We start from the raw sequence: 14,296 nt of genomic DNA, 5'->3' as shown, positions 1-14,296 counted from the left end.
TGACAGGCAACATACAAAACTACTGAAACCACTGCCCAGAATGAAAAGACTAAAGCTGCCCAGGTGAATTTCTGTCAGGTGAGGAATTTCCTCATTGACCACCTAAGAGTGAAAATGGTTTCTGCCCCTGCCTTAAATACTGCTGTTAAAAATGCATGAGACTCACTTAGTCTGAGCTCACTCACACTTAACAGAATCCCTGCTGGGCGGCTTTAACGTCCAAAAGAAAAGCTCCTGAAAATGAATGGTCGTAAATTTAATGAGGGTGGGAGTACCCCAATTTTTTTCTCCTTCCATTCCAGAGTTTCCTGCAGGTCTGAAATCTCGCTAACATAGCTCCCCTGCTTCATTCGTAACTGCTGAGCTTCCTGAGCAGCGGCCAGGAAGGAAAGCACAGGAAAAAGAGGAGAAAGAGAAAGACAAAGAGACATGACGGTAACTAAGACAGAGTTGGAATTAAAACGCTACAGGCCACTACTACAAAACCAAAACTCGTGAAGTTAGTTAGAAACAAGTGAGAAGGTAAGAGTGAGGTTCAAATTTCAAATGTTTGGCTTCATTAAAGTTAACCTGTTTGTTTTTATTATTTTTCTTTTCAACAAGATAGTTTATGTCCTTGCCTGTAATAAGCTGCCAATGGGGGGGGTCACTGGCCCAACATTAAAATTTGAGACAACTGACGAGAGAAACACCAACCTGGAGGAACAGGGTGGCCCTGGCCGTGAGTAAAGGAGTGTGTGATATACGCACAATTCATCATGTCATTTAAAAGACAAACTCTTGTTTCCTTTTGTCCCTTGAATAAGCTCATACTCTCCAGATAGTCTCTTTGATAGCATGTTTCACTCTGAAATATGTGATGACGTCTGATTAACACTGAATTTCTGCTCCGTGTCTGGCACTGCTCAGTATACAGAGGGGCGCTAGACACAGGAAAGAAAACTTACCGTTAGTAATTCCTCGCTTTGTTTTAATGTCTCCTTCATCTCACTGAACTGGAACTGCAGGATGTTGTGAGCATGTCGTTCTCGTTCATATTCCTGACAGAGACACAGAGCCCACAGTGTGAAAGGTTAAACTGCACACAGTGAATTAAGGGAAGGGCTGTTTGCTACATGTGCAACTGACAAAGCAACTGTCCACTGGCTTCTAATATAATATATATATATTATCCCTGCTTGCTGTGAGACTCTTCTCACTCACCTTCGTTCTCTCCGCACACTCTCTGCGTGTCTCATACAGAAGCTCCTCCAGCTCCAGCAGTGTGTCCCTCAGTGTGTCCACCTGGTACATCAGGTTGGACTTCTCATTGTCCAGCTGAGCGTTCGACACCATGGCTTTACGGTACTTCTCTTCAACTTCAACCAGGGAGTCCTGTAAGTGTACAACTAATTAATGCAGTTGGTGTAGTGCAGGGGTAACTAATTAAAATTCATTAAGGTCCCGTTAGAGAAAATCTTCCCAAGCTAAGGTCCAGAACATAATGTATAACTTGCATTATGATCAGTGCCATATCCTGCATATTTGAAGTAGTCTTGTAGTTATAGCAACATTTTATGTAGTAAACAACTGAATGTTAAATCAAACTACCTTTCAACATATTTCCAAAAGATTTATAAATAATTATAAATAACAAATACTTTAAATAAAAAAAAAGCTTTTTCTAATTTCAAGTCAAATTTACAAATAAAACAATGATTTTTGAAATCATTTTTGAACCACACGGACACAGGGAGAACACACCAAACTCCTCACAGACAGTCACCCGGAGCGGGAATCGAACCCACAACCTCCAGGCCCCTGGAGCTGTGAGACTGCGACACTACCTGCTGCCACCACCGTGCCGCCCTCAAACGGTAATCATTCCCTTCTTATTAAAGCTTCTGGTTTTACCTTACACAACACTGTCGTCCCAACAAAGTGTCACAAAAGAGCTTTTTATCATTTTTAAAACACTGTGTTCAAACTTAAATAGCACTTAATAGTTAATCACCTACCGGTCCAGGTCCGGATAGGACAGCATCTGGGTTCGGACCTGGACCGCGGCCCGTCTATTCATGACCCCTGGTGTAGTGTATTGATTAACACTACTGTCTTCAAAACAGAAGACTGGGTTTGGAAGACTGGAGGAAGAGTGTCTAACACATTCCCTATAGTACTTTGTGTGTGTCTATATATGTAATGCCATGTGTGAAATGGGCTTTTCTAATGTAGACCTCTGACAGGTTTTTTTCCCAATTACCTTTATCTCTCTTATGGAAGCTTCTGTGTCTGCTGAGATTGAGGTATCACAGCTGCCTCTCCGAGACACACCACCGCCCAGTGATGCCAGAGTGGCAGCAGAGAGAGTTGATGCTGTCCTGGATCCCTATAAACAACAACAAAAAAGAACCCCAAAGATATATAGTCAGCTTACGTGTTTATCAATTTAGATATCTGCACAGTGAATGGGACAGATAAGTTATTACATGAAAGTACTATAGATTTAAATAATGGAATCCACACTGAGGACAGGTTCAAAGACTACTGACCTTTTCCAGGAAGTCTGACCTCTCTTCCACCTAAAGATAAATTCAGAGTGTAAGAATAAGAGCTGAAAAATTAACCATGCACATCACAATTTCATAGAGATGCCAAGCTTAGGGTCCACCACTAGAGGGGGCAAGGTCGCTGTACAAAGCCAATGCTCAGGTCACAAACGGAAGTCAGCTTGCAGGAGCCAAGTCACTCGCTAAAGTTATTTAATCTAATTGTCCAAAGCCATGTAAGCATCACTTAATCATAGTCAATCAGCCCAGACATTTAATTTTTTCTTTGTTGCTTTAGTTTTGCATTGGATCTATGAGGCAAATGTCACTATTAATAAGAATCTCAGCAATTAGCATTCTGCAAACTACGTTCTCGGATCACACTGAGTATGGGAAATACTCAGTAATTTCCAAGCAAGCAGACGCAGTTAGTCTTACTCATGGGGTTTCAGACACCCTCATCTGACATATTTCTATACAACACAATACATGTATGTAAAAGAGTGGTGGGCAGCCTTCATTTTGTCCTAACTAAAGGAACACTAGACAAGGGGCTCCCACTTATTGTAATTAATTCTTACAGCACTGTACTGAAATCAGCGAAGGGAAGATGGTTTCCTACGCTCTACCAAAAATCACATAGTGCAGTTTCTGCAGTGCTGAACCAGTGCTGTTTTTTTAAAATAACAACACAGTGAATGATTACAATAATTTTGAAGCTGTAATTTTTAAGGCTAAGCACCAGCTATATGAAAGTGTCAAACAAATAAATACAGTGGAATTTGAGTTCCTAACTTGTGTTTATTGATAGTCAGAAAACATGTTATTTCTTACTAATTGAAGGAATAAGGTTTAATAAGGCCCCCCCCCCCAACGGTGTTCGGAAACTCTAATAGGCGTCTTGCCTGTGACGTAGATGGTGGACAACAACTCTAGAAGCTGCACTTAATTTAATGCAAAATAACGGAAAGGTGTGTTGTTTTTGGCTGCAATCATTCAATGTACAGTGGGACATCTGTGCACAAATGGCCCAAAGATCCCAAAATATCCAGAAAATGGACTAAATTTGTCAACTTTAAACGGGCACTTTGGAAAGGACCATCCGCTCACTCCGTTATCTGTAGCTCATTTCACTGGCGCTTTTCCAACACTATGGGCATGTAAGGACACCAACGAAAGGTGTTCAAGAGCCTCTGTAACATGGAGGTAAACAGGGTAAGGACACTCACTTCGCCTGTTTTAGTTGGTGTTAGTTAACGTTAGCTTGACTCGCTAAACTCGGTGGCTCAGATTATACTCGGCTACGTAGCTGCATTACGGAGGTTTATAGTGTCGGATGAATTCGAGTTCGACTTCGATCACATTTACAAGAATAACGGTGCTTCTAAATTTGAGTTTAGCTTATTGCTAGGCTATTGTCATGAATAATGTTAGTTATTTAGCTAGATACTGTCATAACAGTGTTTTACCGCGGCGTTGTTCAGCTGTTGTCCACCAGTGACGTCACGGTTGCATTCAAGAATTTCCGTAGCGAGCTCGGGTTTTTCCGTCAATTTAAAAAAAATTGTCAGTTTTAAAGCAAATTAAGCTGCTATTTTCATTTTAATTCATACTTATATATGTCAGTAACTAAAATAATGTGAAATATTCATGGAGGTCCATTAAGTGGTGCTTAGCCTTTAAGGTAAAATATTATATATTATTCCCACAAAAACGCCCCAAAAATGACCTACATTAGCTTCACAGCTCTAATGCAAATATAAAGACAGAAAACATGTCTTGGCCTGATCAATTTAGTATGGGTTTCAGGATTTATTTTTATTTATTTATTTATTTATTTATTTAAGGATTCTGTCAAATCTGGAGATATTTGGGCTGAATCCTCAGGGAGTGACCGGAAATGGGAGCTCACCACTGGACTGGCACGAGCTGAGCTAGCTCTGGACGAAGCCCTGGAGCTGGAGCCCAGAAAACCACTGTAGTCTGAAGGCTGGGAAGAACATGCAGGAGGAAAGAAGAGAAAAGACAGAAAGTATATGTTAAAAGAACAGAAACAAGAAAAGTTAAAACTGAGACGAAGACAGTAAAAATGTGGGAAACATACTAAACCATGGCAACACTTTACTGTAGGTCATTGTTCACAAGCTTTTCATGACAACTATATTATATATATATAAAATAAACCGTAATAGATTGTTGTAGAGCTTATATGTGTGTCATGAAGCCTTACAATAGATAACCTAAAGTAAAGGTTAAAGTGGTAATTTCATCACTACACACGCAAAAATATACATACTTCATGCCAAAGGCGGAACCTAGTGCAAACATTAACTGCATGACCACGCCACACCACAGTTTACAAAATGAATATACACCTGTTAAATGTCTCACTATTAAATACATGCCTTATAAACGACAGTTACATAATATACCGTACACCATCTGCAGTGATAAACATTCACCATTCAAACTTTTCTAAAGGCAGGACATAGTAAAACAGGATCCCTACTGAAAAATGTGCCTCAGATTCTCCAGGCAAACAGCGAATTACAGGAGTAATGAAGCAAAAATCACATGTACACAATTTACCCCTCAAGTCAATCTCTCAGAAAGTTGCTTCTTTAGGCTGTATTTGAGCTACAAGGCTAATGTGGCTAGTAAGTGATTAGACATTCTTCACAGAGATTCTGAACTAAACCTCTTTTACATGTATGGCCCATATTGTGGCTCTATGAGGCATAAGTTGGTTCACTCAGGGACTACAAAGCAATTGTCAAGTGACTTGCACTTTATAAACAAAAGATTAAATAAAGAATAATCACATTTAAAAGTGGTGTTTGCTATTTCTGTGGTACAATTTAACTACTGCTTCCTGAAGTCATCTGTATCAGACCCAAATTTGCGCTTTTGTATGTCATACTGTTATCCATAAAAAAGAACGAAAGCTACAAAGAGTAGCAGCACATCATATAGTGTCTGCGATCACATAAGTAAATATATTTGATATGGCTTATTGTCACAAGCAGTTTGAACAATGCTAACGATGCTAGTATACGCTTCCTTTATTTATTAGCTATAGCCTTGTTGCTCCTGTGCAAAATCAAACAAACGGCCCCAGACATGTCTTTGTTGACTGAACATAGTTTGGAATGAGGGGGAAATTCGATGATCCCTTTAGAACATGAAGATGAAAAACCAAGTCAAGCTGGTTGAGAAGAAACAGATGTGTTCTGACAACAACTCCATGCACAAAGAGATCACAGTAGGTGCTAGTGAGAACCAGGCCATGCTCCTGAGCTGAGGAATTATTTTCAGAATTAGGAAAGGCCTTACGCCACGAGTGCTGGAGCCACTGAAGCGCCTAGCCCCAGTGTATGCATTTTCCTCATACACGGAGCCCTGCAGATAGAACAAAACCATTGCTGTGCACCTACAGCATCATCTTAATATTTCCGTACACACTCACACACTGACGTCATGTATGGTTTCTCAATAAACCAAATATTTCGAGAACCAAAAAGGAGAACTCAGAACCAAGAAATGAGGATTTGTAAATAAGGGCAGTCTCACTTAAGTTGGTTTCATAACAGTAGTTCTCAAGGGGGGTGGGGGGGTGAAACTGGATAAGAAGAGAGAACTTATTTATGTATGTAACATACAAAATGGATGATTAAATACAGAAATATTCTTCTTGCAGAACCACATCCATGACATTTCTGTAAACACATCTTAACCCAAAATTACATTGTTTAATGCTTACTATATAAAACAAAGGACACTGAGGGATTTCTTCTATTAGACTTCGTTTTTCCATTTCAGTGTAATGCTTTGTTGCAATGGCTCAATTATTGATGCTACATTGACGATACAAATTTTGATTTCTTGGTTATAAATTCTGCTTTTTTGGAGCTCAAAACCTTTTGTGTCTTAAACCACATGGCCTCAATCTGATGCCAGTTTATCACTCTCAAATACGGAACTAATTCAACCACCAACAAATGATTCTATCATGACCGAACAGAGAAAATAGCCTTAAAAGGGAAATTCCACTGATTTTATTCTGAGATGTAAACACACTTTGGCTTGATATGTCATAGTGCATTGTAAAGAAACATTATGACGTTGCAGTAGGAATCAGTGAGCGTGTTTTCCCAGTATATTTACTTGTGTAGTCATATCATTTGCTCTCCAAAAATAGGTTTGATTCAAGTATTTTTGCCTTACAAAATCTTGCTTGTAAGATACTACATTAACACAAACTATGCTGAATGACTTTGTCTACACTTTAACCATTAATCTGTATTTCTGAAAACACCAGAGGAATTCCATTTTAATACTGATTCAGTCTCAGTTTTAGAAAATGTTGATGAAAGCCTTCTCTATAATACTCAGAACTCCAGTGATCTTTTGGAAAACACTACCATAAAAACAATGCGGTAAACAGTATTATTTCAACAGGTAAGGCCTATACACATCTACATGCAGTCTATTTAACATTAAACAAGTTTTTCTGACAGTTGAAAAGACAACAAACAAAAGAAGTACTGAAATAACACAAGAGTAGCCAAAGTTAGGTCTCTGGACAATTCTCGGCCACTGGCTATTGTACTTGGTGCTGGACTTTCCAGTTAGAAATGTGATGGATCACACACATCTCTGGACACATGCAAACAAGATGAATGCATGCAGATAATGCTGCCTAGCTCATGGGACATCATTAGAAATGTCAGAAACAAACCCTGTGACTTCTTGAGCGAGGCGCATCATTAAAAAGAGCAGAGGGCTACAGAGAGAGAATGGACAGTTTAGTTCATTAGGTCATGTCTAGCACCTCCTTTCTTTGATTATTTTTGATCATTCTCAAACTGACGCAAACTCAACGACACTGGAAAGCTCAACACATTCGGAGGAGAACACTGATTCTTTTATGTTTGCTAACAAATGGCTAGCATGGCCACCAAAAAAGAGCAAGGCGAACTCAGGAGAACAGCCATAGTTTTTACACCCCATACACATCACTGATTGCTAATATAGTTCAATAAATAATAAGGCAGTTTTGGGACATAACGTGAAATACATGAGTTTGTCTTCCTGAGGCCTCTGAGATGACTCGAGCAAAATGTAAGTAATATGTGAAACATAGATGAATCTAATTAGGACAAGCACTGAGGGCTGAAAGGAAGGAAGGAACAAAGCGTAATGGACTGAAGAGGGTCAGAGTGTGCGGTAAAGAGATATTAAGCTCTTTGTGAGACACAGACCCGGCCATTTTGAAGTCTGGATGAAGGCAGGCTGCTGGTGCTGCTACACAGGTCCGAGTAGTTTCCCTACAGCGAGCAGAGAGGGACAAGATAAGATGATGCGAAAATGAGGGGCAGGTGAAAATGGCAGGAAAAAGTGGGCAGATTCAAGTGTGTGTAATGCTGTTGTGAGAGAGGTAGAAAAGGAGTGTGAGATTTTGTGCTAGAGATGGCTGTAGCATTGCAGAAATTCAGTAAAATACACCCATAGGCAGATATGTATACACACACACACACACACACACTGACCTAAGACATAACGATGAATTTATACCTTCTAAGTACACAGTAAATGTAAATAGTTGCGGTCCAAAAACTTTTTTATTTATTTATTTATTTTAAAAATTTTCTAATTTCACACATTGCCTTGGTCTTGGGAGGGTTGTTGTGAATATCTGTTTCCTATGAAACATGAGGCAACTGAACAGCTTGACATGTCTGAGAACAACGCCAAATCTGTGATATCAGCCGACAGAGGCCCATGTTGGCTATCATTGTGGGCAGACAAATACGGTGCGAGTAGGGCCTCCTACCCAGAAAGCAAAGCCAGTCATGCTTTCCCAGCCTCAAACAGCTAAGGCATCACTGGGGATAGAAACAGCGACCTCCAGGGTGCGTTCCCGCCTTGTGCCCAGTGATTCCGGGTAGGCTCCGGACCCACCGCGACCTCAAACTGGATAAGTGGTTACAGGCAATGACTGAATGAGGTCTGTAGTTAATACCATTATGGCACATCAATACATTTTTATATATTAGTACTTTTGTACTTATTTTCAAGGTATTTTTCTGATGTCATTTTAAATATTTTACTTTATATTTTAAGTGGTGTTTTTTTTTTTTTGAGTGTGGATATGGGCTATTCTACTAACTTTTGTTTATAGCTTTGCTTCTGTCACAATGCCCTGATACTTAAACTTAGAGGAATGTACTCCTACCTCAACTAAATTTATTATTCTATCAATAATCTACAATGCTATGCCATTTTTTATACTCCTCCATATGAACTGATTTAGATCTTAAAAGCTGCTTCAGAGCTTACAAGTCCAAATAAAGGCTTTATGCCAATGTTTCAGTTAGTTATCCGAACATCACATTGTGAAATCAGTCTTATCCAGTGGTAGGAGACGTTCTTCATACAAACTGCAGACATACTGACCCTCAAACTGCCCCGGCTTCCCACAGACATCCGCTCTTCATCATCTGATATCTACAAGATGGAGACAAAAACATGAACAAGTCACGAGATGATAATGCAACCTGTACCTTTTATTTTATAGATGGAAAACTGAGTATGTTCCTTTATGGATGAATGTATAGCAACCAAATATACTACAGTAATGTGGGCACCCCTGGTCAAATGACATAACTAATGTTTTGCTGATCTTCTAAGAATCCTATTTTAAAGAACAATTCCACTAAAGGCATGTTCTCTGCAGAAAACGTGCACATATTTTCATTTAGAAAGCCATGCATGTGTCTAAACCTTTGTATACTGCACAAGCACAGCTTGCGTTGGCTTGGACTCGGTCATTTGGGTTAGGTGGGTTCTGAGGGTATTGTATCTACTCCTGCTACAAGGCTAGGTGTAATAATAAAAGTACACTGAAAGAGAGTCTACAATATTTAAAAGGTTACAGATGAGTGGGCAGGACAAGGATCAATATCAGAAAAAGGAAGGAGAATGTGGGGTAGCTGGGCGTGAGTAAAGGTGAGAATACAGACCGAGGCGTGTCTCCGTGAGTGGCGAGAGTAACGCTCGCTGTCCTCCTGCAAAGAAGCAGCAGCAGGAAAAAAAGGGGAAAGAAGGGAAGGAATTGAAGGTCAGTTTTGTGGAAAACCACAAAACACTACACCAATGATATCTTATCAAGAGAAATCAACTTAAATCTTGTCAAATATATCTAATATTTGTCTTTTTGAAATTGTAGTATGAATGTAGGCTTTTCAACCTACGTCTTGGCTGCTTCCCCTGTTTTAAGTGATTTTATTTAAAAAATCGTTTTAAGCTTCATTTGGAGCTGCCAATTTAAAGACACATTCTCTACGTGAAATCATTTTAATACAAGCAAAAGAGTCAAGAAATAGGTTGAATAATGTTCTTAATTTTAATTCTCTATAGAAAAATAGCAGATATATTGACAACTTTTAAGATGATTTTACTTAATATTACTGTAAATTGTATCGTTTCTTGCCGTGAATGCAAACAAATACCAGAAAGCACCATCACCACCACCACCAAGCATGCACTGAGCCATTCCATTACAATATCACTGTGTCATATCAAGGTTTAGAGCATGTTTAGGTCTGAGAGAAAGCTTAAGACTGAGTGTGGAAAGGTTAGAATGGCTGTAAGCTTGTGGGTCACGCCACAGCGCTATAATCCTACTATATATTATAAGCGTCTCTACTAAAGCCCACATGTCAGATGGTCTCCAAGCCCCCATTGCTTTATAATGTCCAGGGGAGTGGAAAGCACGATACGGGGAGGGCTGCACAATATGAATTGAGGCAAATATTATGATTAGAGGTGGGAAATATCACAATTTATTATAGTTATTCTCAGAAACGTAGCTGTTTTTATAAACAGTGTGGTTTTTGGGAATGCAATCTCAGTCCTTTACACTGAGTAACTATATCTTTCTTAATGAAGAGGTCTTCATCAGTCAGAAATGCAGGCTGAGGGTATAAAGCCCCCAGCACAAGGCTATGGAGCAGTGGAAATATATTTGGGATTGGAATTGGAGTGGTATTTATGATCCTGAATTAATCATCCAGCATCAGTATCTGACCCCATTAATGCTCTCTTTAAATGCCACTCCAACTCACCGCAAAGTTTTGGCAAGATCTCCATCACTCCAGGGAACCCAGTTCCACTTCTCCATAGACCAGTGCCGGAAGGCGTTATACCCTTCAAGCCAATCCTTATCATTTGGTAGGAATTCCACAGGCACTTACGCAGCTGCTCCAGAGCTTTCCATTTAATTTATACATATCTACTGCAATTATACAAACTTTGGATGCATTTTTGTTTTCACAGTTTCTACAGTCTACACACTGTACATTATTGTGTGGCCTTAATACAACGTCATCTCTGTAGCACTACATACAAATGGGGATAAACCAGCATCCGCTACATAACACATATTACTAGACTAAAAACATCACTGTAATGCAGGATGGTCCAACTGTAGTGAAATCTATTGTGGCGTACATTTCACAGAGAGGTATCTGCTATATCTGCTAAAGCTTTCTCTCTGTACTGGCTCTGATTCTAATCACCAAATTGTGCCACACACTGCATGCAGCTTTGTGGTTTTACATGGCATACCATCCACTGCTCAATATGGCCCCATTTGCTGTCCAGCCCATAATATTTCTGGGGTTGTGGGCACAGTGGAAGAAAGCAAGAAGAGAAAATGAGGAGGAATGGAGAGAAAAAGGTGAAATTATGACCTGTTGAGGTGAGGGAGAGTTATAGTACACACATATATACGCACACATAGCATAAAGTGCCATGAAACGTTATCACTTTCTCTTTAGTAAATGTTAAAAACAACAGTCAGAAACCAATTTTTTTTGCCTAATTATAATTCAGACAATCAGATATGTACAAGTGGACTCATATTTCAGTTTCAGAAAAGAACAAAATACCATAACCTCATGGTGTTTAGATTTACGGTATTGCACTAGCGTAAAGAGGGAAAATGTCAAAGGAATCATGAGTTTCCTCAACTGGAGTTTATAAATTACTAAACAATAAATGGCACAACCATGAAAAACATGTGAAACCTTCCATCTGTGACCATTAAATAAAAAGTAACCTTCAAATTTGCTTCAAGATCTCCAAAGGTATCTTCCTACCAAGCAGGATTGCGAAAAACAGAAAATACAAAGAACCTCCAAAAATGGTGGGTGAAGAGGACAAAAGTACTATATTATATACGGCATACTGTGTATATTACACTGAATTGTTGAACTTACATGCAAGATTATTAAATATGTTTTAATACTATTAAATATTAATCATTTATATAATTACTCATAATATAAGTAACTTATACTTGATTTGAATGGAAATCATTTAAAATAAGAGAAGTCTGTGGCTTTTGCACAGTGCTGTTCGTACCCTTATGTACTTATATATGTCCAATGCATTGATAGTGTATAATGCTGCAGTATCCTCAAACTTCCTAGATCTTTCCTTGTTTAGTGCAGCTGCTTCCCTTCCCAGTACACAGAGGAGTGATCAATTCTGCATTGTTAGAATGTTAGAAATGTCCATGATCATATTCTATAAAGCATGTGCTTCGGCTATTTTCCAATGTGCTCGTTATTTTTTGGTGTTTTTAACGGTCTATATTGTGCTGCTATGTAAATACTATTTAATGTACTCTTAAATATAATTCAGGAAAATGATAAACTGTCCCAAAACAATCTGTTTAAATTAAAAGCGTTTGGGAATTCATGATGCATTGAATCATTTCCTAAAGAACTTGAGATATTTTGAGGCCTGAGATTTTATCCTCTAAAATACTGTAACGTAAAAATGATATTTAATGATATAACAATACCAACTGAACAATTGTAATGTTAATACAACAGAGACACAGAAGAAAACACTGAACTTGGTGGCATATGGCTTACCTTCTGAGCCTGATATATCTAAAAGAGCAGCAGGGAAAACCAGATGGAGAAGCAGAAAGAGTCATGGAGAATGAAAGAGAAGACCACATGCAGTTGTATTAACAGACGACAACCTAAAGTAGGGTTAATCAGTGGGAAATAACAATAACATTGTCACAATTCCACTAATGTCTGCTTCTATTCTGTTATAAGCCCACCATTATTTCTGTATAAACTCCAGATAATATTGTTTTTGTCCATTTACCTTTGTACAGCTTGGCTAACCTCTTAACAACAATAGAAAAGATCAGAATTGTGTAACGCAGTTGGCGTTATGGAGTTATGTGTTGGCCTCGTATATGTGAAAACCCATGGTCTTTGGGCCAAATCTTAATCCCAAGCTTCGTTCCTGTACTTTGCTCTTAACAGTTCCACTAAACTGGGTAATTTTCTAAACGGTGGGTCAGTACACTAGAGAGGGTAGGGGGGGAACTATTGTCCAACAAATACTTTGTTTTCTTGGTCTCACTTTAGAATACAGGATCCAAACATTCAACACATTACATTCACCCTTAGTTTAAAACACATAATCAAACATACAAACAACATAAATCAATCAGTCACACAAATAACATGCGATAAAACAGCAGACAGATTCTAAATCTAGTCAAATGTGTCATATAAGTCAACTCACAAGTTAATGATCCCTCATTCCACTCTACAGTTAGCGGACACAGTCAGAGACTATTTGTCTCAACTCTAGAGTCACTCTCCATCTTACCTTCCAAATCAAACAAGGTGCTGCACACATGGCCTGGTGATTGATTTCATTTGGCTTCCTTTAACTGCCTGAAACCATTAGACGCTACCTTGTTCTGTATTCATGCCCTATCCAAAGGCCATCTCTTCTGAAATGCTACCTCCAGAAAGTTCACACTAACTCCCTACAGTGCTTCGACCCACTAATCCACTTTGGAGCCTTTAAAAGAGCTTTAACCCCTTACAAGTCTGTACACGGATCAGTTTGCTTCATAGTAATCTGTAATCCTGAGTCTTTTTTTGTGAGTGGGACGTGTTTACTCATGTCTAGCTATAGTTTTATTTTACACAATATGTTCAGTAGACGTTTATGCTCTAGTTAGAGATGCACATATTGTTATTTTAGGGATTCGCATTGTGTTTGAACTCATTATACTAAAACTCACTGCTGAATCTTTGACCCAAATTAACATTGACCTGCATTATTTTGACCCAAATGCTACACATAGCATTGAGGGGTTATTTGCATATTATAAACGTTTAGCCAATACTGCAATAAAGACAAAGCACACTGTAAAATCTCTTGGCAACTAACAACAAAATCTAGTAAATTTATATAATCAATACATGTCATTTTCTTTCTGATATGACTTTTATAATTAATACATCGGCTCATTTAGAATCTTTAGCTTATTGTACTGCTATGTACGGCACACAATAAGAAAAAGAAGCCACAAATGATTATGATTATTAAACCAATACTTCAATATTAAAATATGACACCTTTCACTTGTTTTAAGAAGATGCCCCCTCTTATGGTACCATTCGGGGTGGAATATAATATTCATTAGAAATATACTGTCACCACGAGAAAAATAGCCTAATATAATCCCTAGGCTTTATTACAGAGAATGTAAATGAAGGTGCTTATATTGCTTTTGAATTTACATATTTACACAATTCCTACCGGTTTTACAATATTTAAAGCTATATTAATAACTAGATATTGCTATGTATTTGAAGTCAATTTACTAAGTTGATTTTGCTTACATCTTTGGCCAAACATTTTGCTGAATATTAGTAATT

The 14,296-nt window shown here is 38.5% G+C and overlaps 1 protein-coding gene across 2 annotated transcripts in view; it reads right to left on the bottom strand.

The window, feature by feature from the left end:
* Positions 1-14,296, bottom strand: part of lrrfip1b (leucine rich repeat (in FLII) interacting protein 1b) — a 53,824-nt gene that overhangs the window by 12,075 nt on the left and 27,453 nt on the right. For both annotated transcript variants that reach the window (XM_066664387.1, XM_066664386.1), the window contains exons 3-15: positions 12,473-12,490; positions 11,157-11,204; positions 9,551-9,595; positions 8,985-9,035; positions 7,790-7,855; positions 7,267-7,311; positions 5,862-5,927; positions 4,441-4,518; positions 2,532-2,561; positions 2,243-2,368; positions 1,204-1,374; positions 948-1,040; positions 276-368 (exon numbers count right to left, since the gene is read on the bottom strand). In XM_066664387.1, the coding sequence (XP_066520484.1) occupies positions 276-368; positions 948-1,040; positions 1,204-1,374; positions 2,243-2,368; positions 2,532-2,561; positions 4,441-4,518; positions 5,862-5,927; positions 7,267-7,311; positions 7,790-7,855; positions 8,985-9,035; positions 9,551-9,595; positions 11,157-11,204; positions 12,473-12,490 (930 nt within the window). The remainder of the gene's footprint in view (positions 1-275; positions 369-947; positions 1,041-1,203; positions 1,375-2,242; positions 2,369-2,531; positions 2,562-4,440; positions 4,519-5,861; positions 5,928-7,266; positions 7,312-7,789; positions 7,856-8,984; positions 9,036-9,550; positions 9,596-11,156; positions 11,205-12,472; positions 12,491-14,296) is intronic.

The sequence above is a fragment of the Hoplias malabaricus genome, chromosome 3 (assembly GCF_029633855.1).
Source record: "Hoplias malabaricus isolate fHopMal1 chromosome 3, fHopMal1.hap1, whole genome shotgun sequence".
NCBI classification, from domain to species: domain Eukaryota; kingdom Metazoa; phylum Chordata; class Actinopteri; order Characiformes; family Erythrinidae; genus Hoplias; species Hoplias malabaricus.
Note: the sequence above shows the minus strand (reverse complement) of the source record. Positions and strands in the feature narration are given on the sequence as shown.